The 27,615-nt window shown below is 37.6% G+C and overlaps 1 protein-coding gene across 1 annotated transcript in view; it reads left to right on the top strand.

Annotated features, from left to right (window-relative positions):
• LOC113053463 (von Willebrand factor A domain-containing protein 8) overlaps nt 1–27,615 on the top strand; it is a 71,506-nt gene that overhangs the window by 28,579 nt on the left and 15,312 nt on the right. Inside the window, exons 23-39 of the mRNA XM_026218511.1 lie at nt 2,827–2,962; nt 3,054–3,173; nt 3,267–3,472; nt 6,990–7,141; nt 9,254–9,362; nt 9,442–9,580; nt 9,672–9,859; nt 11,314–11,436; nt 11,851–11,915; nt 12,342–12,467; nt 12,649–12,758; nt 14,200–14,354; nt 14,742–14,934; nt 15,016–15,097; nt 15,938–16,142; nt 25,356–25,464; nt 25,739–25,895. Of these exons, the coding sequence (XP_026074296.1) occupies nt 2,827–2,962; nt 3,054–3,173; nt 3,267–3,472; nt 6,990–7,141; nt 9,254–9,362; nt 9,442–9,580; nt 9,672–9,859; nt 11,314–11,436; nt 11,851–11,915; nt 12,342–12,467; nt 12,649–12,758; nt 14,200–14,354; nt 14,742–14,934; nt 15,016–15,097; nt 15,938–16,142; nt 25,356–25,464; nt 25,739–25,895 (2,375 nt within the window). The remainder of the gene's footprint in view (nt 1–2,826; nt 2,963–3,053; nt 3,174–3,266; nt 3,473–6,989; nt 7,142–9,253; nt 9,363–9,441; nt 9,581–9,671; nt 9,860–11,313; nt 11,437–11,850; nt 11,916–12,341; nt 12,468–12,648; nt 12,759–14,199; nt 14,355–14,741; nt 14,935–15,015; nt 15,098–15,937; nt 16,143–25,355; nt 25,465–25,738; nt 25,896–27,615) is intronic.

Below are 27,615 nucleotides of genomic sequence, written 5' to 3'. Positions count from 1 at the left end.
TGTAAAACTCGCCTATTCAGGATGGGAAACTTTTGTGACCTCATGAATCAGATTGAATTAAATTCAGTAAGTTTCAGTCTGATTCCATTCAGTTCATCTACATTTTTTGCAACATTAAAGGAGTTAACGGGAATCATGGCCAAATTAAATGTAAAGATTTTACTTAAAGCATTTAAGCTTAGATTGCTTGTCACAAAATGTTGGTTGTCTTTAACATGTTAAACAATTGTTCAGTTGTTTTTAAATCCAATAGGTTACACAATCAAAAAAGGGGTAATTTACATATAAAAATTGGTACACTACCATTCAAAAGTCTGAAAACATGTTTTAATGTTTTTAAAAGAAGTCTCTTTCGCTCACCAAGGCTACATTTATTTGGTCAAATATACAGGAAAAAAAAGCTATAAAATTGTGAAATAGTATTTCAGTTTAAAATAGCTCTTTTCTATTTGAATATATTGTAAAAATATATTGTAATTTATTCCTGTGATGTTAACCTGAATTTTCAGCATAATTTCTCCAGTCTTCAGTGTCACATGATCTTCAGAAATCATTCTAATATTCTGATTTGCTGCTCTAAAAATCTTAAGTTTTAAGTTTTTTCCAATATGCTTTTTTATATATATATTAGTGCTGTCAAAATTAGCGCGTTAACGCATTCGATTAATTTGAAATATTTAACGCGTTAAAAAAAAATAACGCAATTAACGCGGTTGCAGTTTTTTTTATTTCCAGTTGTGGCCTATGTGTGTTCAACGTGCAAAGAAATATGGATAAGACCAAGGAAGGCCTTTTAGACGGAAAGTTTCAGTATAAAACTCTGCCGGATTACTCTTCAGTCTGCCACAAGAAACATTACTCTTCATTTAGTCTGCCACAAGAAACAGCAACATTAAAATCATGAACTCAAATGTCATTGTTTAAAAAACAAAAAAACAATGACTGTTGTAACAGTGCGTAAATCAGACCTTTCTGTAACGCTAACGTTAATAAGCTTAAACGAAAATAAAGAAATAATTGTGTAGCGGAGTATTTTTTGTACACAGTGCCGCGAACTGTCAATCACTCCTGTACGCGTGCATCACTGTCCTCCTCAGCTGCAGCAACTTGCGCTCTCTCTCTTCATCAAGCTTTAAAACAAAAAGGGGAAAAAAAGATCATATTGTCTTTGTGCATAGGCTATAGATTAATTAGATAAATGAATATCTAAATTTGTGCCTTGCCGTCTACGGTATTGTTTTAGAACTTAGAAAAAAGATGCTGCAGCCAATGAGCAGCCAGCGGGGGCTGCAGGACGACTCAACCTCCGCAGACAGTTTTTAATGTTTATCAGACAATAAATACTCAAGATTTCCGGGACAATTAGGGCCAGATTCGGGAGTCGGGACAACAGTTTAGATTTCGGGACTGTCCCGAATTTGGTGAGGTGTCAGTCAGCGAATCATCTGATTCTGGTCTTGTTCTTGCAGTATTCAGAGTATGAAGCCAAGAAAACATATTAAGTGTTGTTGTTAACTGTATTTGATTTTTAACCGAACGTTGTGTACACTCACAACGAGTTTCACACACCTTCTCCGGCCACGTTGAGTTGTTGACACTTAACAGTGGGAAAAGCGACACATGCGCTATTCACTTGTCTAACTTAAGGGTGAATGGGTAATGTAGTTTCTGCTCTGGGTGGGATGAATTAGGAAACTTGCATTGTGAAGGGCGCTCTGAAAATCGGCAGTGCAGGTAAAAGATTAAAACCTCTATTAAAACAGATGTCCAAATGAGCGTACCGGTACGCTACAAGCACGTTCTGGGCGCACGGAGAGGTGGCGGTACGCTCAAGAGCTATATTTGGAAGTGGCGGTACTGAGTACCGGTGTGTACCAGCCCACTTAAAGCACTGGCAATCTTCTTTAAATGCTTTAAATGCTTCTTCTTCCGGTAATTTTCATTCTGCGTTCACACACAGCAGAATTCCGAATTTACTGGTAATGTTACAACTTCTCATACCGTTAAATTTCCTGAACGAATTTACCGGTATTTTTTAAAAGATCCTGTTCACACATGAACTCTTTATGGAAATTTACCAGTAATTTTCCGGAAACGTCTGTATGTGTGAAAGGGCTTATAATGACTATACTTTGGAATTTTTTTGCAGTCCACTTAGAATTCAACATGGAAATCATTTTTGTTTTTTATTGGCATTGATTGTTTTGAAATTCAAATGATACTTACATGCCTGTGTTTTTATTTCTGTAATAAATATGGCTTTCAAGCCAAAAGTTAATTTGGAGGATATTGATGGTTTATTGCAGGTATGTTGTTTACATGAGAAAATCTGTGTTACAAGTTAAACAAAAATTCCAATAAACAATCATATTTTGAATTTAAATTGTTTATTTGTCTTGAGTTTACATTAATTATTTACATTTACATATCCAAAAAGTTTCAGTCTTTTAATTGCGATTAATCGCGATTAATCGCGATTAATTTAAAAAAAATGTGCGATTAATTAGTTAATTTTTTTTAATCGATTGACAGCACTAATATATATATATATATATATATATATATATATATATATATATATATATATATATACTTTAGAAGTATTTTATCTATTTAGTGCATCCTTGCTAAATAAAAGCATTTCTCAAAAAAGAAAATCGCACGGACCTGAAACTGTAGTGTATAGCAGTTGCCAGAAGATAGAAAATTGTTGTTTTAACGTCATTATACCTATTTTTGGTGAAAGAAACGTTGCCAAGCCTCCATGAATTTGATGGATGAATGAAGAAATGGAATAAAAATGTACTCCTGTCTGTTGTTCTAAAGGTTAAAGCTGTGAAGATGGGACATATCCTGGTAATAGATGAAGCTGATAAAGCCCCCACAAATGTCACCTGTATCCTGAAGACACTGGTGGAGAGTGGAGAGATGATCCTGGCAGATGGAAGAAGAATAGTGTCAGGTGAAATGGACAGAGAGGGCCAAACGCATTCCATGTCACAAACCCATCACCGACAGTCTTTAAAACAGGAATCCTTCTTTGATTTCCACAGATCCACTGGAAGCAGCCGGAAGGCCTAATGCCATACCCATGCATCCAGACTTCCGCATGATTGTTTTAGCAAACCGCCCTGGCTTTCCGTTTTTGGGGAATGACTTCTTCGGAGCACTTGGTAAGTCCATGAATGGCCAATCAGAATCAAGGATCCCAAAAAGCGATGTAATACTGTTTCTTTTTTTGATGATTTAACGGTTTACTCTTTCAGGGGACATATTTAGCTGCCATGCAGTGGACAACCCCAAACCTCAGGCTGAGTTTGCCATGCTGAAGCAATATGGACCTGATGTTCCTGATGCAATCCTACAGAAACTGGTGGCTGCCTTTGGAGAGCTCCGGGCCATGGCTGACCAGGGAACAATCACCTACCCCTACTCTACACGAGAAGTGGTCAACATTGTAAAACACCTGCAGGTAATGAGCTGATAGGTCAACAGTCAGGTCAAATCCCCACAATACATTAAACTCTCTTGGTTTAAGGGTGTTCCCTCCTTTTAAAAATTCAGGCTTTTTATCGGTGATGAACTGCGTGTTGTTTAATAGATGAGGTTGAGTGACCCTATGTCTGAGATGAAAGGTGCTGCACGAGAGAGAGAGAGAGTGTGTGAGAGTGTGTGAGGAGAGGCCCTGTCTCTTCACTCGGCCCACTCACAGACTGATCTGACACATACAGGTCACACTGCAATTCTGGACCACCTATCTCTGGGCTTTAACTCTGCTCTCTCACACACACAGCTTACCAGCCGCCTCCTCTCGTCTCAGCTCTCAGGAGCGACAGAGATGCAGATAGATGTATGGAATTCATCTGTCACATTGGATGAGGAGTCAGTTGTCAGATTAGTCTGCCCCAAGCAGCCATCAGAGGTCTACCCTTGCTGTCAAAAGTTTGGAGTCACGTGACCAAATTCGTTGCTTGTGATTTGCTTGCTTATAAACCTTTTTGTCTAAAGGCTGCTATGCTTGAATCTAATTTAGAAATAGTCTTCTTATGAAGATCTAAACTACAATTTTGATTTGAAAACCCCAATGTCCAGCTACAATCTAGATGAAGAACAACCTAAAATACAATTGAGATTTAAGGAAATGGTGTGAGAGGGTGAATGTACATGAGCACCAAACTGCATATCTTTCTAACAACTAGTCTGTTAGCTTTGTTATCTAGTTCTGTTTTACACAGACACCTGTGATCATTAACAGCAAATGTGGAAGGAGTAATATATATGGTAATATTGAGAATATAGCAATAATTTAAATATTTAAATGCGTAATTACGTTTTTTTTCCCTCATCCTTCTTGCCTCGTGTCTTTTGAGTATATCAGACAGTTTAGAACAGTGCTTCTCTGTCTATTTTTCTCCAAGTAGGGGTATGTGATACGTTTAGTCAACAATAATATTGTAGTTATTGTTTTAACTATGTGCAAATCTGCTTTTTAAACAAATTGGTTTCAACAGTGACTGACTTAATCAGCTGTTTGAATGAATAACTAAATGACTCAACTCATTAAAGGGATAGTTCACCCAAAAATAAAAATTAGCCCATAAATTATCACCCTCAAGTCATCCTAGGTGTGTATGACTTTCTTCTTTCAGTCAAATCCAGTCGGAGTTATATAAAAAATTGTCTTTGATCTTTCAAGCTGTTTCATGGCAATCAGCGGGTGTTGCATGCATCAGTCCAAATGAAATGAAATAAAAAGCGCCCATCCATAAAAATAAAAAAAGGCCTCCTTTAGTGAATCGAGGCATCTTTGTAAGAAATATGTCCATATTCAAAACGTAATAATCACTTTAATATAGGCGGAGATGTTTTAATGTTTCACTTCAACAACAACAACAACATCATAATAGATTATCACAATTTGATCCAATGTATTAATTTTTGTGCATTAGAAATTAATAAACGCTGACTCTATTCAGTTGCACCTAGTAAAAATTAGCATTTTTTATTTTTCAACTGGTGCAACAAAAAAAAAACTGAAGTGAAAGTGAACTACATTTATTATTTCTAACATTTAATTAAATTTGCATTAATGTTGTGAATCAACTAGACAACAACTACACAACAGTTTTCCCCGAAGTGATGTTTGCTGATAATATAACAGTTTAAACCAAATCAAATGCATGAATTGATATGACTTAGGAGTTCCTCAAATGACTTAGGAGTGCCTCAAGGGTCAGTTCTAGGACCGTTATTATTTTCACTGTATATAAATGATCTCCCATATTGCTGTCAGGGTTTAAATTGCCAGCTTTATGCTGATGACACAGTTATCCATGTGTCAGCAAAAACAACTGCACTGGCTGGGCAGCAGTTAACACAGGCTTTACAATACATCTCAAGATGGCTTCAGCTGTCCCATTTAACTCTAAACCTTCTCAATGTGTTTTTCTATCAACCAGAGGTCCTCTGACAGCATCTTTGAGGTTCATTTAGACCATGAACCCATTCACGAGGTTCATGAAACGAAATACTTGGGCATAATATTGGATAAACACCGGCAGTTTCAAAGTCAAGTAAATCATGTTTGCAGGAAAGTCAAATCAAATCTGAACTGTTTTCGTTTTATTAGAGGAGAGTTGTCACATCACGCGGCTTTATTGTTTATGCATGCAATGCATTTGTCTGACAGCATGGTCACAAACATTAGTGTCCACTTTGAAACCAGTTATTTCTCTATATAAGCAGGCAGTTAAGATATTTGACAAAAAACAATGAGATGGCATCATTGTGATATCATACAAAAGCATAAGCTTTTTACTTTAGAAAATTTGGTAAATTTTAGTGTTTTGAAATTGACTTTTAAATGTTTGAACAACTGTGTCTCACCACTGTTCTCTGGCCTCATGGAGAGGCGTCAGGGCTCTTTTAGACCTTCCACCAGAGCCTCAGTTAGTGAGGATTGTGTGCTCCTGAAGTTTAGAACATCTTTTGGACAGTCTAGCTTCTCCTTCAGAGGGGCTACACTATGGAACTCTCTCCCCACTGGATTCAAATTGCAGAACGATATTAACATCTTCACCAGAGAGCTCAAACAGTGGCTTAAATTGGTCCAAATGTGTTCTCCTGTGTAAATTGTGACGTGTTTTGTTTAACAATGTGTTGTTTCTGTTGTAAAAGCCCCTATGGACAGGTGTTGAAAATTAGCACATGTGCTATAACACTTTAAACAATGCATCTGGTTTGTCCAATGTTATTGCTATGTCCATATTAAATAAATAAATAAAAATATATTGAAAATCGTCAAAATGTTTTTAGCTATGTCGCCCAGCTCTACTCCTGTCCTTCCATAAACATGCACAAGATGTGGAAAAGACTTCTTTGAATAGATCGTCCGACCAGGCTGAAAGCATTTTAATTAACATGTATAACTACCCCTCGCTCACTGGAGATCACAGTCAATGAGCAGCATTGCAAAGCTCAGCCTGGGCAAATGAAACCGTATGGATTTTCTGCTCACAGGTGGTTGCCCGGTCACTTTTTTTTTAGGTATCTGATGAATGTGATTTCGACCAGTCTTTGAGGAAAGCTAGCTTGTTTTACCACCTATTAACCTTGATTTTGGCTTAATAATGAGTCTTTCTGGGAGATTAGTTTTTTTTTTTCTAAAGCTTCTGTTTGTGGATAACAGGTCATTTCCTGGGTCGTATATTGTCTGTAGTTTTGTAAGACTTAAAAAGCCAACAGAGAAGTACTGTTGACAGTGATATAATTTTGAATTTGTATTTATTTTAAACTGAATTTCATTAAATTACTCATTCTGGTGTAACATCCTGTGTGTTGTGGCCAATTAAAAGTCTTGAATGTTTTATCTTTTTCTCCTATATGATGTTTTGCGGATAGTAATTGATAAAATAAAATGAGAGTGCTCTTAAAATGCCTGATTATGACTTAACCCTTTTGTTTCATGGCTTACTTTCCTTTTTTTCCAGAAATTTCCAGACGAGGGCTTGGCCAACGTGGTGAGGAATGTGTTTGACTTTGACTCCTATAACAAGGACATGCGTGAGGTGCTGATCTCAGCGCTGCACAAGCATGGCATTCCCATCGGAGCCAAACCCACCAGCGTGCACCTGGCCAAGGAGTAAGAGCTCAGCTCCTATTGCCCCTTTACTGTCTCCGAATGCAGCATCATGACCAAATATCAAGTTCTCTAATAAACACACTGTGCTGGACTAATGTAACTACATGTAGAAGGGGATCTGCTCTGCGTGGTCCTCAAACCGTACACTTGAACAAATGTATTTGTTATAAGGTGAAGTGTGCCATTTTTGCAGCAGTAGTGACACTAAATCCAAATTCTGTCACAGAACTCTAGATTGTGCAGGCCGATTTCTAACTCAATCTGAAATAATTATATCATCATTCACACGGCCCTGCTGATTGGTTTCTTTTCGCATCAGTAACAGATAAGCTTGCTGCTCAAATGCTCATTGCTTACATTAGCAGATGCAGCGCGGTTCAGAAACCCTCCCCGTTCCCCAGCTCCACCTGTATAGATCTGCTATGGGTTCATTTCATGTATGTTATATATGGGGGTTATTTCATATACAGCAGCAGAATTTCTTACATGCTCACAGCAGCATGTCTGTGGATGTATTGGCAGTAGCTAGTTTCGGTACTTGCTCTGCCATAGCAGCAGTGTAGCAGATGTATTCTACTTAGATTAAACACATTAACATTGCCGTATATATTACCATAACTTTCCGGACAGAGATAGAACTGCACAATGACAGGTGGCTCTGCCCTAAACTCACACCATTGGTTGAACCAGTGTTGTTGTGTCTAGCCCAGTTGGACTGCTCAAATTTCTAGGATCATAAAAATTGCAAACTTCACCTTTAACAGATGCTTTGATCTCATAAGCTGCTTATTACATTGAAGCTGCAATCGAAGAAACCCTAAACATACTTGAATTCAGACTCAGAAATAACTGAAAACTTGATTGCCAGCATCTGGTTAGTGTTTAAACGATATGAACGATTTTGGGCAAATTTCAATCGGAAGTGAGCACCACTATACCCTGTTCTTTCGTGAAGAGCAGAGCACTTAAAGTGGAAAATCTGGCGAGTTGTTTTTTGGTGCACACTTGGAAAAGGGAGCAGTTAAAAACAACATAATTTGTCCGAGTGCCCCTTTCATTGTTTGGAGCATTATACAACATCTAATATAAGTCTCATTTAATAATGGTCATTTCATTTGCTCAGTGTTGTATATCATCCCATTCAATAAAGGAAATTATTTGTTTCTTCCGTCTCATATTTGTCTTATTTCACTTGCTTTTGAGTGTTTTGCCATCTGGTTTATACAATTTGTTATATTTTATACGAAATACTGTAAGTGAAGAAACAAATATTTCCTTTTGAATGATATAATGACCTTTTTTAAGGGAGCATTTGAAAGATTAAATGTTAATGCTTACCAAGGCTGCAATTATTTTGTAAAAAAAAAAAAAAAAAAAAAATGCAGTAAAAACTGTAATATTGTGACATATGACATTTTAAAATAACCATTATCTATTTGAATATATTTTAAAATAAAATGTAATCCTGTGATGCAAAGCTGAATTTTCAGCATCAGTGCTCCAGTCTTCAGTGTCACATGATCTTTCAGAAATCAGTCTAATACACTGATTTACTGCTCAAGAAACATTTATTATCATCAATGTAGAAAACCGTTGCGTTGCTTTAAAATGTTTGTGGAAACCATGATACATTTTTCAGGATTCTTTGATGAACAAAACATTCAAAAGAACAGATTTTATGTGAATTGGATATATTTTGGAATGTTCTAAATGTCTTTACTGTCACTTTTGCTTGATTCAGTACATCTAGAATTTTTTTTAATTTTTTTATATAAAACATCCTGTTACTAATGGTACATTGATTAATTAAATTACATCAGAAGTGCTTTAATGGTGTTTTGTATTAATATTTTAGGGGAATGATATCTCATCCCACCAGAATGAAACCGTGGCCTCCATTTACATGCACATCATTTTCCTGCTTAGGTCCAAGTTTGATGTGCATGTAAACAGATATTTAGAAGAATCTAGGTGTGACGGTCAACTATTGCTTAACCCAATAAAAAGACACCGTTTAAGGTGTTTCCAAGATCAATATCTTGTCATAATCAGAGCAAGATTGAAATTTCATCCCTTTGGCGTAAAGACAATCACCAGATTCCCTTTTCCCAGGTTACCATTGCCAGATTGTAAGATGGCGGGCTACTGGACCATCAGTCAGGGTGCAAGTACACGCCGAAAGCTGCTGTGTCCAACAGAGTCTCATCAGATAGACATCAAGGTATCACGACCCTTTCTCTTTCCAATATTTCAAAGGCGTTATTAGCATATCGCTAACTTAATGCTGTGCTTCTCCTCAGGGCCCAGTGTTTCTGCGGGTTCAGAGTTATCCTTCTGAGAGGCACGAGTCCAGATCTGTCAGCTTCACTGAGGAACAGGCTCACTGGCAGATTCCCATGAACGAGGTCAACATCGTCTGCGACGTCACCACTGCTAACGGTAGGCTAAACGCCGATGATATTGCAGTTAGTCTCTGACATCGAATGAATCTGGAATTATTTTGAAAGTAAGTCATTGTGTTCCCTCATAGATTCCATTTACGTGGCCACATGTAACCCTGTGTCGCTGTATGCTATGAAGGAGAAAGGAGACTCCGTCCAGTGCATCGAGCTCTATGACATCTTCCCCCGGACCATCAGTGGAGTCTGGCAGCCCTTCGTCTCTGTGGCAGCACTGGGCAACCCGCTGCAGGACCAGGTGCTGCTCCATGAAGAACAGGTGTGTGTGTGTGTGTCTCTTCTACACGGACACTTCACATGAAAGCATTGCCCTCCTCTTTCTGTCATTAGCGATCCATTTACAGGTGTCATTCCTGCCCTGAGGTTCATCTGAGACATGCTGTTATTATCTGAGCATGTTAACAGAAGATTATGAATCGATGCATCATTTCCACTAAACCCGTGAGGGGGAAACAATGTCTAATAATAGCTGATGGAAAAAATGTTAGTGTTGTGAAATAGAGATTTGAGCTAATAGATCCAGATTTTGTCTATTCTTAAAATCTTAATCATGGTTTACCAAATCACACACTTAAAGGGATAGTTCTCCCAAAACTTGAATCATTCTCTCACCGTCATGTCCTTCCATAAGAATTTAATTCATCTTAGTAACAACAACTGAAGATTTATTTAAGGGAATCTGAAAGATTATGTCCCTCCTTTGAAAGTCTGCTTGGCTAAAACATTTCAAAAAGTTCATTGTAAAAGTAATTTGCATGCATGCATAAAGCTGTTCAAATTATAAACAGAAGTTCAAATGTGCTGACTTGAGGTGCGAGAACCAATGAGGTTTGTTCTTGCATGCCACACAAGCACATTTGAACTTCTGTTCACCATATTTGATGTGCTCTATGTATGTGTTTTATCAGTGTTTATATGTAAATAAAAGCCTAAATAAAGCTATTTGTCATATATAGCAATTGTGCCTCTTCAGAACACATGGGTTAAATCGCTAACCTCAAAGTTTTGGTTGCATTGACTTTGAAAGGAGAGACTGAAATCTCTCAAGTTTCATTCAAATATCTTCATATTTATTTTTTTTTGGGGGGGGGGCTACCCCTTTAATATAGTTTTGCACAACCATTTTTGTCTCTGAACATCAAAATTAAATAAGCTGTTTTTGATACTGTATCTTTAAAGGGATAGTTCCCCCAAAATTACAATTCTGCAATCATCTAGGGGTCATTGCTCTTCCGGTGGTGAAAATATAATAAAGGCTGTCTGGAACAGTGTGGCCTCTGACCAAAACGTCCCGTCTCAGCCCAACCCACCATCTGTCCAGAAGAGATGCAAGGCTTCTATTAATAACACAGACAGTATGTGGTGTGCACAAGCCAGGCCATAATAAAGACATTATACTGAAGATTTAACTGTGGGGGGGATTTAAGGCCTGCATCACCTTACCAACCTTTCCCGTGAAGGGTAACAGGCACTATACTTGAATAAAGTATTCATATCATATGTGAAAAGGACATTTACATGTCTTAGTTGTAAAAAGGGCCAGGGTCAGAAAGAGGCTGGAAAATGGTTGTGTAAAACGAAATTATGACTGTTCCTGGTGCATAAAACCTAGACATGAACCTAACATTATAAGTGTACCTCAGGGAATTAAATGAACTGATTTGGCCTTTTTCAGAACTGAACAGCATGAACACCTCTGTCTCGCTTTTGTAGGGCAACACCGTTCTGCATCTGGACCTGGTGACCGGTGCTGTGAGGAGACTGGTACTGTCTCAGGACAAACAGGAGGATCCACCACGCAAGAGCTCAAACTGGTGGAGCAACAAAGAGAGTCAGGTGGAAACCTTTGTTCTTAACCAAGAGTATTTCAATTCACACCTTTAAGCAAAATGATTGAGAACCACTGCTCTAGAAAAACACATTTCTGCAGCGTTCCCAACCATCTCACTATAACCAGGTGTGATGAACGTTAGTTTCAAGATTGGAGATTTATTATCCATTGTCACTTACAGTATGTTTTTTTTTAAGCTTAGAAAATATGAAATATATTTTTTTGAGTGAGGATTTATTTTGATTTATTTAAAAATAATTTTTACATTTATATTGTATTATAATTTCATTAATTATTAGATTTCCATCAACTCACTCACTCCAGAAATTACAGCATTTGTTGTTTCATCACATCTGGCACAGTGTAAAATCAAACTATCGCATCTAATAATTGAACTTAATATTTTTTGTCATCATAAGCCAGCGTACAAAATGTGCAAGGAGTTTGCCCACAAGAACTGGTTCCTCTTCTACAAAGAAAATGGGTAGGTTACTGTCCCGTGATCATATGTGCACATGCAACTCTCACACTCTGTTCTGAATCCTAGTAAGCTGCCTACGTCGCTAGAATTTTTACATTTTCAAAGCAAAGCATCTCGTGTCCAAATTGTAAGACAGCATGCATAAAAACACAATTTTGTATGCCATGAATGTTGAGGCTTAGAAACATGCTGACAAGTCCACCATAAGTCCTCCATCCTTTTGATAAGTGTCAATGGGCACACTGTACAAATTCCAGAGCAAACTGCCTTCTAGAAATCTCATAATGTCCAAATGTGAAAGTCTGTGACATTCCTGTTTAGTTAGGATGCTGTCTTAGAAAGCAGCTGTCTGTGTAGGCTGTAGACTGCTAGCAGCTCATCAGGTTTCGGCTCTGACTTACTGATTTACACTCTGCTCTCGTTGGACAGGAGTCAGCTGGATGTTGTCGATGTGCTAGAAGGTCAGGTCCACACCATCTCCCTCCCCATCAATCTCAAAGCTGTGTTCCTGGTGGCTGAAGACCGCTGGCTGCTTGTTGAGAGCAAGACTGACAGGTGCCGATGAAATTCAATCAGTGCTGCACTGAAATTAGAACAATTCCTTCATGTTTAGTTGTTTGCACACATTGCTCAGACTTGGAAAAGGGTGTTTTCCTTTTTAGAGGTTATATAAGAGTATTTTCTTTAACTGATACGCTGGTACGTCTTTAACTAAATGTTCTGCCATTATGTGCAGGAAGTTCCTGTTGACCAAGCCCATGCACATGGGCGCAGAGGACACGGGAGTGTGCCAGCTGCACGCCATCAGTGAAGATGCGGTTAACACCGGCTTTGGCACCAGCTCAGGTGAACTACTCTTATCACTTATTGGCCAGAACGGCTATTCAGAGGTGACTCTGTGTTGTTGCCGTCCAATCAGGGCCAGAGAGAGCTCTTCACACTTGTCAGTCACCATCTGTCATGCTTTGGCTAATGTGTCTATTTCACATCTGCTTTGACTGACACGGAGCCCGGGGGATTTTTAAAGTCAGATTCAGGACTTTTGCATGTGTATAAACTTTGGCATCATCGTTGATGGCTTGCCTGATAAATATGGTCTAAGACGCCGCCTGGTGTACAGAAATGTGCTTGCAAAACGAATGTGTTTAATCTTATTTATGCTTATTGCACTCTTCATTCTCACTCTTTACCTGTTTATTTTTTAGTCAAATCAAGTCACATTTATTTATATATCACTTTATATAATAGAGATCGTTTCAAAGCAACTACACCATAATAAACTTTTAAATAACTTTTTCAAATATGAGACAAATTCTAATTCTGCTGTAAAGCAGGCTCTAAAAGACAAAAGTAGTATTATTTATCTCAAGTGAGTTTAATGTTGATTCAGTTGACTTCAGTTCATTATGAAACTAATTAGGGGCCATTCAACAAAACCATATTTTGATTTGCAGTGGAATGGAAAAAAACGACTAATTTATTTTTAATTTTGCATTTAACAAAGAATTCTGAAAAGAAATGTGTAATGCTTTCCACAAAAACATTAAGCAGCACAGCTGTTTTCAACATTGATAATAATATGAAATGTTTCCTGAGCAGCAAATCAGCATATTATAATAATTTCTGAAGGATCATGTGACACTGAAGACTGGAGTAATGATGCTGAAAATACAGCATGGCCACAAAAAAAAAAAAAAAAAAAAAAAACATGTAAAAAGCTAGTTAGTCATTATAAATGTTTGGTAGCTAATATGAAAGCAGAGTTAATAATGCATTCAGAGGAGAGCTGAAGCTCGCAGGGCCTGATGGATGAAGCCAGTGAGTCCTGCACGCCTCATTTGTCAAAAGGTAAATGCTCATTTGTTTTAAAAAGGCCTGAAAGAGCAGGTGAAATAAATTGCCGCTTTTTTGTTTATAAAGCCCATGAAATGCTGTTTATGGAAGATAAACGTCTTCTGATGAAGTACCCCTTGTTATTTCTCCTTCAGCACTTGTTCCTGGAGCATGAAGAACAGAAAGTCACTTAATAACTCACAGTATCACTTATTGAGATGAATGTTGCTGTCATAAAGATAGACTAATAACTGTACTTAGTGGGCATGGTACATCTAAAGTGTCAGACACACTTCAGCGTTTACTCAGAAAAAATGAGCATGTTTTTGATGACATCAAAAGTTCCCTTCAGCAGGATTGGGGTCATGGTAGAAACACTCTGAACCTTTTATGGGTTTAGCAGTGAGGGACACATTATCATCTGAGTGATGGTCCGACTGTGGTTGTGCTTCAGGGATGGAAGCCGCAGCTCCTCAGGAGGTGTCAAACGAGCAGCTGCCAAATGAGAACCTCAGCACTGTCCTGGGACAGAAGATCGTCTCTCCCAACCGCATCCTCTGTGACACGAGCACCTATGCTAATGTTATCTTGGGCTTCCCAGACCTCATGGTGGGTATGACACACGCCGTGGTAAAATACAGTTTAATTCTATACATCAGTGTTATGATGCATTTTGTGTCCAAATCTATTTCTTTTTGAAGTGCACAATTCCTTTGAAATTTAAATGTTTGAATTTCTAATTTTGAATTTTTGAAGTGCACATTTATTTGATTTAGATTATCTTTTAACTGACATTTTTGGAGTCGTTATAATAAAATGTTTTGTTATTTGTATACTGTAAATAATTTTAAAACCATAAGAATCCAACACAAAGAGTTCATTTTTCTGCACATGTGTTTTAAACGGTGCATTTTTGTAAATAATATTATTATTAGCATGTATACTCTTGTCAGACTCATTGACCCCTATAACAAGTTTTGTATTGTATTTGTACAGTCTCCAAATGAAGTGTACAGCTTTAAGAGGTCTTCGCCCATAACAGAGGGTCGGGGACCTGATATGTTTTTCGGGACAAGTAAGCGAACCGGGCCAGCAAAGAGGGTCAACTGTGTCTGTCTGTTAGGGGCCAATCAAGTGGTCCGAGCACTGCCCCCTACACAAGTCCCATTGACTGAGATCTACCCCAAAGGTAAAACTCTGACACGTACACATCATATACAAATATACTGCTGCGTTTCTTATGATGATGATGGTTTTGATTGCCCAGCAGATGTCACACCACCCATGACTGCTGCTTACCTGGAAGTGACTGACCTGAACTCTAAGAAGCTCAAATACATCCCAGTCCCGAGGTACAGAGTCAGACGCTTTCATTAGACTCATTATCAATTATATCGTGACAGTGATGTTCATCACTCATCTTGAGTCCATACAGGATGTAGAACAGATTTGGAGTAATGTAGCGTTACCAGTGGATCCTCTGCAGTGAATGGGTGCCGTCAGAATGAGAATCCAAACATCTGATAAAACATCACAATAATCCACACCACTCCATTCCATCAGTTAATGGTTAAAATAGTCCTCTAACCACAATATTGTTTTCTCCAGTGCGAAAGCTGTCTTTTCTGAGTCAAGAGAGAAATATGCAGAGATCGAGAACCGTTTACAAGGAAAAACAGTTTTAAATCAATATATTGTGGATTTTGATGTGAGAGGACAACAGGAGATATGGAGGAAGCATTTTTATGGATTCATATTTTGGTCAAAAACAACTGTGTTTGTTTATTACAAACGTGTGGATTTGTTGTGGATGATTGTGAAATCAGCTGTTTGGACTCTCATTCTGACGGCACCCATTCACTGCAGAGCATCCACTGGTGATCAAGTGATGTAATGCTACATTTCTCCAAATCTGTTCAGATGAACAAACAAACTCATATACATCTTGGATAAATTAATTTTTTTTTTACAAACTGTTCCTTTAAATGTTTACCTGACTGCCTTATTTTGTACTCTGGCTTCTGAAACTTTAACACCTTCTAGATCTAATATGTTCATTTGACCCTCATTTTTTTTGTTGATTTAAAAATGTATTATTACCGGCCTTATATTTGGGTTGATGTAACTCTGTGTAAGGCAGCTGAGTGTCTTCCAGTGCTTCTGCTCACTGTCTGTCATGCTGATGTGTTCAGGAGCAGCTCCGTGTCTCCCTACACTGTGTGGATCTCAAAGGTCTCGGACACAGATGTAGTGATGGCTCCTCTGGGCTCTGGTGGAGTGGTGACTGTGGACATGGGAGGCTACGTCAGACTCTGGGAAACAGGCCTTGACAACCTGCAGCGCTCTCTGCTGGAGTGGAGGAACATGATCGGATCGGAAGATGGCAGGCCAGTCCAGGTAGGTGCATTACAAAAAACATATTAAGAGCAGGTCTGAGTCATATAAAATTAAGTTTTTTTAAAGGGGCCTAAAGACCTTTGTGGTATTGTGACTTTATGTTTATGACAAATAAGTAATTTCAGCCAGTTTTTTATGTTGTTGTTTTTTTTTTTTTGCTTGGTTTTCACCATTCCTTTTTTACTGCAGGAATAGCACACTTTGATTTTAGTCCTAAAACACAGAATTGTCTCAAACTTGTTGGACTTGAGCTGTTCAAAATATGCAGTTGCATTTCTTACCACGTGGTGGCGGACTTATGTAAGAAATGTTGTTTTACTTTATTTTTTTATTTTGGTAAGGTTGTAAAATTGCTAAATTAGCGAAATAAGATATTAATTTTATGTCTGCGGTCGCTAGTGTTTCTTCCATCAAAAATAGCAGCAAACAGGTTAATCTGTTGGCGTCTGTACTTGTTGTCATGAGATAATTCAAAAGTGTCTCCTGTATTGCATATTCAAAGAAAAGCTATTAAGCGATACTCTCCAGCATTTAAATGCAGTCGTGTCACACACAGTACCATATGTGGTTTATCATGACACTCAAGATTGTGTTATCATGCTGCTGGTCTGGGGTTTTCTTTAACGGTCACAGTGTCTTGGATCCGCCCTCCACCCCTCCCCAGTCTCCACATCACACACAAACAAACACAATTTGTGCTACCCCCCCCCCCCCCCCCCCCCCCACCCCCTGCTTTCCAGGGGGGCATCAGATCGGCATCGGCTGTCCAAAAAAATAAAAAAACACTAGTTAAAATTAAGTAATAAATGTTGAAATTTAGGATTAATTATTGTAACTGAAAGTCATATTTAGGTCAAAATTATCAGTTGTTTGTGAACTAAATCTGCTGTAAAGAGTGATGTATTTAAAGCTGCGGTAGGGAACTTTTGACGCTCTAGCGGTTAATAAACAGAACTGCTTGCGTCTTGCGGAGGAACATCGTAGCCGGAACTACTTCTCTCTGTTTATGTCTATGAAGAATCACAAAGGTACTGGGTTACTCCGCCGCGGTATCCCCGAAGCAATCTAAAATAGTCCGAATATAAACACTTATTATAGGTGCACCCTAGTGATTCAGGACAAGCCAAAAACACGGTTTGGAAAATGGATTCATGGTGTACTCGCTTATTATATACATTTTTCTACATTTTGAACACAAACAAAGTTACAGACCGCAGCTCTGATTGGTTGATTTCTTACCGGGAGCGATGTATTTCTGCAAATGGCAATAGGACACTGGGAGGAGCCAGAGGAGCTTGATTTTTTCACAGATTATCCGTCTCATATTCTACTGTCAGGACATAATGACAGGTTTAACAAATATTTAAAAAATATTTTTTTACAAAAGTTCCCCACAGCACCTTTAAGCCCACTGAAATGCTTGAATGTAGACGATGCAAACACATCAATCATGTAGATTTCATCTGGGGGGAAAAGAAAGGATGTGATGTTCAGAACATGGTAACTACAGTAATTATCAAAGTGGGAGGTGATGCTCTCTGGGGGCATTTGGCCACACACAAGGTTTGAGAAGAAAACAAATCATTTTGAAAATAATATTACATTTTCCTAAAAAAAAACGTATACCTTATAATATATAACTGTGATGTTCTGCAAAACAACACACTTTAAAAGTGAACATTACTCTCGTCAGCGTACAGTAGTCCATAACAACAACAACAAATATATCTTGACTCCATATAGTGGTTATTTTGGGAAAATCCAAGGTATTTTGAGCAGTAGGATTATAAAAAAATATGTGCTACTATAAAATTAAATTAAGTAGCCTATATACAATTGCTCAATCTATCTTTTGGTACATTTTTACTTAAGTACATAAATAATTGAGTACTTTTGTAATGAGTAAAATTGAAAAAGGAGTACTTTTACTGCAGTAATATTTTATTATACGTATCTGTACTTTTACTCAAGTACTTGATTTGTGTACTTCGTCCAGCACTGATTTTAGGATTTGCTTCCCCTCACACTAATTCATGATCCCAGTAAAGCACTGTTGCTGACTTTATCTGTTCCACAAAAATGTATGATGCATGATGTAGCAGCTGGGCTTTAGGCGAGCAGGACATCCTGGATTAGATTATCCGCAGTGACCTCTACAGACTGAGCTGTGCTGTCTTCCTGCTGGACAGTGTGTCTGAACTGATGCTGTATAGCAAATGTTGATCAAACCTCCAAACAAGACACCAAAACACAGAGCTGTGGTTCAGTGGTTAGATGGCTCCGGTTCGAATCCGGCATGCAACTTTCTTAATAATCATAATGGTGATGTTCATTTAAGATCTTCATTTAATCAGTGTTATATGATGTTCTGCATGAGTTAACGGTGAGCATTCACCCCGCACTCGATGGCTCCATGGAAAGACCTTTAACATCCAGAGAAACTTTCCATTGCACTAAAAAAAAACATTCTTTATAGTGGAAAAGAGTTCTTTAGGTTATTAAAATGTTCTTCATATATCACTAAATAAAAAAGGGTTTGAGAACTTTTCACTGAAAGTGACTGGAATCCCAAATGGTTCTTCTATGGAAATGTTGTGAAACCCTCTTTTTGGAAGCTGTATTTGGAAGATTGCGGTGACTCCAGGGTTTTTATTTCGGTTCAGGTTTGGCCGAGTCTAAGTGCTAAAGATGTTCTTTCATGTATTTGGCCTGGTCTTCAAATGTGAGAGTTTCTCTGTTGAAACTGTTACTGTAGAGAGTGATGGAAACATTCCTGTCCCAGACTCCTCCTCCAGGATCTGTGCCATCTCCTCATTCTCTCAGTCTCTGGAGCGTCTCGTTCCTCTGCTCCCCCTTTGGTCCTTCATCTCTCTCTCCATCATATTCTCAGCTCTCTCACACTTTCAGTCTATTGTGCAGCATTCTTGCTCCCAGAGGAGATGACTCTGTCTTCCCCCCTCCCTCTGTGTATTAATCAGCTCATGCATTACCCACAATCCCCCAGTTCTCTTTACATGAGTTATGAGAAGCCCTTTGACCGTGAATCAGTTTCTCCTGCTGATGTGGCTGCCGTCACGTCCAAACATAATCAAAGAGCCGAAGCTGGCAACTGCATGGCTTTCAGTTCCATCACATTACTGCATCCTGTGAAACATCACATTCCTCTCAGCTCGTTAACTGAAAGCACATTGTAAACATCAGACAGGATACGCTCATTACATGACTCTGACCTCATCCCAACACATTGTCTGTTGAGAAATGCAGTGAACACCCACTTTTGCAGCAACCTATTACAAAAGAATCTGTCCCATCATTTTCTTCAAAGGCCTCTTTAGTAAAGATTCTGAGAAATAAATCAAAGCAGCCGGATCTGAGATTAACAAACACCGATTTGGAGCAAAAGCGATTTAAAATTCAGAACATAAAAGTACAAGACTTTTTTTTTTTTTTTTTAAAGAACTGGTCATTCCATAAAAGAGCCACTTATTCCATGAATGATGTAATCGAATCATAAGCAGCAATGAAATAATAAAATAAATAAAATATTGCATGTAAGTCATTGATTATGTGTAAAATACACATTAAGTTTATTGTAAAATATTCAAAGTATATCAAATTAAAATATATATTTTAACTTTTTTTTTTTAACAGATATGTACAGAAACATCTGGGCTCAGGTTAGATCTGTTTTAAAGGTTTTACATGTTATCATTAAAAATCGAATTCTCTATGGAGAAAATGAATGGGATTTTTACTGTAATTTTGCATTACATATTTTGCTAACACTTTAGTAAAGGGACCAACTGTCATCATTAACTAGTTGTTATTAACACATTGTCTGTTTATTAGTACTTATAAACCACATATTCTGCAAGACCATATTCTACATCCCTAATCCTACCCCATACCTAAACTTAATAACTACCCTACTAACTATTAATAAGCAGCAAATTAGGAGTTTATTGAGGCAAAAGTCATAGTTAATGGTTTGTTAACAGCAAGAATTGGACCTTCAAATAACATGAGACCGATATTTCTTTCAAAACATTACAGACATCTCACTAACCCCAAACGTCTGAAGGGTGATGTAAGACTTTTTGACAGATGTTAGTTTGCTGTGACTTTAAGAAGGTGGCCATCTGTTCACACCTAGTCTACAAAATCATGTCGCTACAAATAAACGGATCCTCACACAATCAGTGTAGACAGACAGCGTATGGGAAAACATCTTCTTAACTTCTATTATGACTTCATGCAGAGTTGTCATCTTGCCCCGATATCTGAGAACAGCACATCGCAACTTTCCATAATTAAACAGCCTGAACGTCTGTTTTTCCCCCCAGACTTATGTCAGAGGTTTGGAATTTTGATTTTGTTATTGCCAGAATTGTGAGAAAAAAGTAAAAAAAACAAGCTTCCATACATACCTAAGAAATGAAAGTGAATAAAAATTTTGTCTGTATTCGTTATGTGATTAAGGCTTAATTAAATGCAAAAGATAATAATATTAGTATAGGAAGGAAAAAGAAAAACACTTGACCAGATTGTTCTAAGAATATCAATACAGTGCTGAAAAAACTGTAATTAGCAAAGAAACCTTAAAGGGACGGTAGTAAAACAGCCGGTTTAATTTTAAGGGTTAGAGAGAAGATCTGAAAGGATTGTGTAAATAAATTACCAATTTTTTGATGCAACTAGCCATAAAAAAATAATACAAAATTTATTTTATTTTATTAAAATGGCAACTAGCCATTAACATTGTAATTATTATTATTATTTTTTTTACAAAAGTATAAAGCATATGCATTCAGAACTGTAGATTGGAGTGAAGACTAGATGTGGCTCTCACCATGTAAGGTGTGTGTGATATGTGTGTTTGCGTGAGGTATGATATTCAGTGTTACATGAGCGGTCATCTCTTGATGCTGATGCCTCGGTGTCATCTCTGTAACACAGACTTTCTCATCACCTCATCACCAGGCAGAGTTTTATGTAGTCTGAGCATTTTAACCTACTCCGTAAATTAAGGAAGCAAAGGTGCAGCTTTCTTTTCAATTACTGCTTGAATTTACAACAGGATTTTACTGCTTTTTTTACACTCTCAAATATTTAAAGAAGCACCTCCTCTTCTGATCTTTAGTCCTGTTTTAAATGAGTTTAGGTTATATGATATTCCTAATGATTGCAAGACGAGGAAGAACTTGTCAGAGAGTTTTGTTTTGCAAAAGATGAAGTTTAGTGGTTTATGATTGCAGAGCAATGTCACAACTTTAGTTAACTGAACTGATGTGTGTTCACAGGTGTGTGTATGTGTTGACTATATTAATAAAGCCCATTTCAGTTTAATTATAAAAGAAAAACATAAATAAAACAGCATTAGAAAAACAGAATATTAAAAGCATAAACTTTCTCATTTTAAATTTTCATTTAGTTTATGTACTAAAGTCCATAAATGCATACATAGACATTAGCAAATGGTCACTTAATATACAGCCTAAATCGTCCCACTGGGAATTTATGGGATTTTTATTTATTTTATTTTATTTTGCATCCTAAAATGACTGAATGTACAAGTGTTAGTGACGGAAAGTAGTAGTAGTAACAATTTTGTGCAATGATACTGATTATATCCAATGCATTTTAAATGTTATAAAATATTTAATGTTTTTTCCATTGCAGCAATTATGTCATTGTCTGTTGTTTTGATATTTGCTTTTTATTTTAAGATGGTGTTTTAAGGGATTGCATTCACAATTTTTGTGGAAAAATTCTGGTAATAAGACTAAACTCTTCTTTAAATAATGCATTGCATGCATGCAAATACTGGATTTTAAGATGTCCAAACTAGTGTTTATCTGTTTGCCCCCTAAAGAGTTGCATCATATTCTTGATTTACTGTACAACAGTTCTCCTGATATCTTGCTGTTGTCATATAACTGCAGTGTGTAAAGCAGGGTTGTGAAACCTGTGAGTACAAGTGAAAACTTGGCGCTGATGCAATGAAGGGGATTGTGGGCTTGCTGGGCCTCCTGTGGTCAGCAGCTATACAGCGTGTCTGACTGCACTGTCCTGGTCTCTGTGTGGGTCTGCTGGTGAACACAGTTGCCTCTCAGCAGCCAGCCCGGGACATTTCATTACAGAAACAACCTCAAAACACAGGCATTCTTCACATTCCAGCCTGGGCAACTGCTCTGCCCACCGGGCCACTAGAAAGGGCACCAGGCCGCTGCTCCAAGACATGGACCAGAACGTATGTCTGGATGAAATACACCAGATCTCTCACTGGACAGTACTGGATGTGTCCAAAGCTAAAGGCAGCTGCCTTTCTTCCTCACTGCACAGACTGTCAATGACTAGCCAGTATTTGCCTTATTAATCACTTTAGCTGGAAGTCATTATTGTTCTGCATTAAGTGAAATTGTATAAAAAGCTTAAATTAGAGGCTTGCCCCACTTTTACCCTGCCCTATATATCAATGATGACCCATTTGCTTTGATGTGATGTGCGTCATTATTGTTTCAGAATTTAATGCTTGTGTAGATACAATTATCCCAAAAAGCACAAAAGATGAAAATGAAGTTTTCAGGTGCCACTTGGTTTGGTATGATAGTCATGTATATTTTTGGCCTCTTCACACTTGTCACTTCATGCATTTTCTCAGATCAGATAACTATCAGATTTTAAAACTGCTCCATTTACACTTGGCCACACAAGAGCATCTTAGCAGAACAATCTAACTCTGATCTCCAGTTCTGGTGCTTTAAGCAAATTCAGTGGAGCTGATTAATCGTCAGCACATGTATTTATCATCATCTGGTTTCAAGATCAAAGTCCACAACAGTTGAAAAAGCATCATCAGCACTGGTGAAAGAATTTAGTGTTCATCACTTGACAAGATGAGTGTGTGTTGAACATGCAAAGATGCCTGCAGACGGATGATGTGATGCTGAACAGTGAATTTCATTTGCATCAGTTTGAATATGCTGAAAACAGATGCTCATCTCAGACATAAACATTACATTAAATTTTCTAGTTAAAGATTTATCAGGTTACACAGCAATGGCATCCATCCATCCATCTTTCTGTCTGTCTGTGTGTCTGTAATGTCAATAGTGATTTGTGATAGTGTGCGTGTGTCTCATCTTTGTTCTGTTAAATCCTGGCTAATCTGATGCCACGTTGCACACACACACACACACACACACACACATCTCCTCATCTTAAACAGAACTGTCACTGATCTTCCCTAGAGATGGGAAGTGACATTTTTTCCCACCACTGTCCCAGTGCTTCCCTCTCCTTCAGACTAAACACAGGAAAACGTCAAATCTCAGAGAATGCAATGGTTGGGCAGTGTATACAGAGCACAAGTCTTGTACAGACATCTAAAATGATTTATCAATCATCAATTTTCTCGAGTTCAATTCAATTCCAGTTTATTTGTATAGCGTTTTTTACCATACAAATCATTGCCAAGCAGCTTTACAGAAAATTAAGCTTTACATTACATTTACATTAAAACAAAACTTATATGTGGTAACTGTCAGTTTTTTACGTTTTTAAGTTTTAGTCTTAAAATGCATCTGGCATCTTCCTGGTGTGGCGTTTCTGAACATGTTATTGTCAAACATAGTCCATCTCTACAAGCCACGTTCATCCTGAGCATCTATAAGCCATCTGTCTCCCTAATACACACACACACATTTAAAATGATGAAAATGCATGTTCTTATAACATATTGAGGCATATGTGTGTGTGTAGGTGTCAAAAGTGCTTTTTAGTATAATCTTACACTCACAGAAAAGTTCTAGTTTCTTAACATCCTGCATTAAAAGAGCAGTCACACACACACACACACACACACACAAACACTGACTCAGACATACAGTAGCACGGACTCATGATCTGTTTGAAATGATGTTATGTCTTTGAATATTTAGACTGGAGGAATTTGTCTTTATTATGTTGGAACAAATGCAGACTTGAAGTGAAGATGCTGACTCTCGTGATCTTTATCATTGGGTTCTTGTAATCTCTCTGATCTATTTAAAAGGGAAAGCTGACAGACATTATACGTATTTAAAGAGTGCTGGATTTACAACAATAGTTTGTTCAACAGTGAATTGGTTTTCTTTCTTCAGCAGAACACAAAAGGGGATATTTTGACCACAGCCTGGATTGCCTTGGCATAGAAAGGTCAAATTATCTGATATTTTAAGAGATTTCACAAAGTCATGAGGGTCTGCAGAGTTTGTGCTCTATTATATAAGTTCCTGTTTTTATCTCAATTCTCCTGCATTTTTCTGCAATTAGTTAAAAATAATAATAATATCAGTCATACAGTTTTGATATGTCATGAGGGTGACTGATTAAAGTTTAAAGCATTTCAAGATTTCACACAGGGCAGAACTTTCCTATTGCTTGTTCCAAATGCTCTGTTTATTTTAACTGTTCCTTTCAGTATGACTTGGCAAAACATTTCTACCCATCCCCTACAAGTGTACTTCCTTTCAGTGTGCAGTTTAAAACAGGAAGTGTCATAAAAAGCTAAGTGACTACACGTTTGTTGACCTGTCATGACCTTGCCTGGTCAAAGCATGCATGATCATTGCATAATGAGAAATGGCCTTTATATTAGTAGGAGGCAAAGGAACATTCTGGAACCCTAAGTCTCTGTTTTCTCACAGTCCATCATTAAAAGAGTCCAGCTGTGTTGCTATCTCTCCTAAAGACACAATCACACTTCAAAGTGTGATGTATCATGTGATAACTATCTATGCTATGATTTAGCATTTTTGTGCTCAACTTAGATGTTTTCCTTCCATCTTCCTGGAGTTCTATCATTTAAAATGTAAAGGGAAACAAACGTTGGTATTGTTAGTCAGTTTGCGGCTTGTGTCCTGCCAGCTCTGCATGAGAATCAACATTCAGTTTTCAGACATGATCCATTGTTTCCTGTGATTGTGATTCCAGAATAAATACATTTTTGACTTATTAAAAAGTCAGTGGAAGCACACCTTTTCCTTGGAAATGGGGCACTTCCTTTGTAGATGTCTCTAGATAGGTAAATCTATCCTGAATTTGGTATATAACCATTTGACTTGTTGTGTGTCTCATATGCCAGTTTTCCCATTGCTTTAGCAATAAGATGAAGAACAAATGTATATAATATTTCAACAAAGATCTGGTTTTGAAAGCATCTTTTGATTTCAGATCACCATTCAGAGAGAAAGTGGCCTAGATGTCAGCTCCCCCAAACACGGCAAGATTGACCCCAAAAATGCCCCTCATGTAGGGGGGAACCAGTGGGCTGGAGGCACAGGTACAGTAAATCACACCCCATTGCACTGTGAATCAAAAGGTCAATCCCAAAACTTGTTTTTCCACCTTGAATTGCAAAAAAATTAAATAAAAATACAGACCTGTAGAATCTAAGTTCATCATAATAATGAGTATCACACTCCTTTAAGAATATTTATATGAACCTTGAGTTTTTAAGTCACCACAAGTTTTTTTTTTTGCATTTACTTCCATCATTCATCAAAAAGTACATCACTCACATTGCAACTCAACATAATCCGTGTATGTTTGTGTAGGAGGCAGAGATACAGCGGGTCTTGGAGGGAAGGGAGGCCCTTACCGTCTGGATGCTGGACACAAAGTTTACCAGATTTCTCAGGCGGAGAAAGACGCTGTGCCCGATGAGGTGAAGAGAGCAGCACGGGAGATGGGGGAGAAGGCTTTTAAGCAGAGGTACACCCATCTGTCTCTCTCATTCATCACTCACTCAGTTCCAACCCTCACAGCTTTCTCCAAAAAGCCTACACTTGACCCTGTGTGACCTTTACCCTCTGCTCTGAGTGCTTGTTAATCTCTAGCTATTCTGCAGTGCTCGCTCAACAAAGCTCAGAAACACTCTGTCCTTTTAATAGCATATGAATATATTTTTGTGTGAGGCTGTTTTATAGTGTACTGAGCTGCCTGAGTATGCAGTATATGCAATAGGAATGAATATATCCTTTGATAAAAATGCAATCCCATAATGCATTGCATTGAGCTCAGTGAAAAAAAAAACTGATGCATGATGGTTGTTATAGTAATTAAAACCCTTTTTTTTTTACCTGAGAGTACAGAAATGCTCAAGTTTTTGTTTTTGATCCAGTTAACCTTGAATAATATTAGGAGAGGACAAACACTAGGTAAGTGAAGAATATGAATAAGAAAATCCATAGTAATGCTTAACGCTATTGAATTCATTTTCTCTCAGATAGAGTTTGTCCTCTTTGTGCTGCACATTTTTGTGATCTGCATGCTATCTGTCACATTCACAATATTTCATTCTCAGCAGAGATGGCTTCTGTCAGGGGTTTCCACAGGGAGAGAAACTTTTTTTTTTTACCTCTTTTGCAAGTGTGTGTTACACCCGACAAACCACCATTAATTTGGAAAACAAATTTTTCAATATTGCTGAACTATAATATATAAGAAAAGCATCATTACTCCAGTCTTCAGTGTCACATGATCCTTCAGAAATCATTCTAACATACTGATTTGCTTCTCAAGAAACATTTGTTATTATTATCAGTGTTGAAAACTGTTTAATATATTTGTGGAAACCGTGATCAATTATTTTTTTCAGGATTGCTTCATGAATAGAATGTTTAAAAGAACACCATTATGTGAAATTGAAATCTTCTTTAACATTTTAAAAAATTTTTTTTTTTTTTTACTGTCTAATTTGACCAAATTATAGCAATCCTTGCTGAATAAAAGCATTAAAGCACTTTTCACTCTCATTCATGCCATGGCCACGCTGTTCAGCTCTCTCTCCATCTCCGCTCTGTGGACAGGTTTGGAATTCAGGAGAAAATAGAAGCAGCAGTCTGTCCTCTCCCCGATAGCACTGTGCAAAGAATGTGAGCTTCAGAGGCCAGACAGGAAACCCACAGCCTGTGTGTGTGTGAGAGAGAGAGAGAAAGAGAAGCACAGCTGGAAGAAGGAGAATGATAATACCATGAGCTAGAAGAGTGCGCTCCTTATGTGCTGCATTATGTTGTAGAACAGAATCAATCTAGTGGCACTATTTTCTTTTTGATCTCGGTACTGATGGAGAGGTGAGGGATGATTTCGTCTGAAAGGAAACAACACAGTGTGACAGTATTTTGAGATGGGGCTTCAGATCATGCTGTCTGGTCTGATCTCACGCTTGATAGTGTCAGTGTGTGAGCGTACCTGAGATCTGTGGGACGCTACAGTCTAGACACTCTTCACACTCTTGTTTCTTGTTTCATGACATCAAATGCCTCTCTAACACACACACACACACGCATATATATATATATATATATATATATATATATATATATATATATATATATATATATATATATATATATATATATATATATATATATATATATATATATGTGTGTAATTTATATACAGTGGCTTTGGCTTTCCCAACCAATGGTTG

The sequence above is a fragment of the Carassius auratus genome, chromosome 34 (genome assembly GCF_003368295.1).
Source record: "Carassius auratus strain Wakin chromosome 34, ASM336829v1, whole genome shotgun sequence".
Taxonomy (NCBI): Eukaryota; Metazoa; Chordata; class Actinopteri; order Cypriniformes; family Cyprinidae; genus Carassius; species Carassius auratus.
This window is presented reverse-complemented; position numbering and strand designations above follow the sequence as displayed.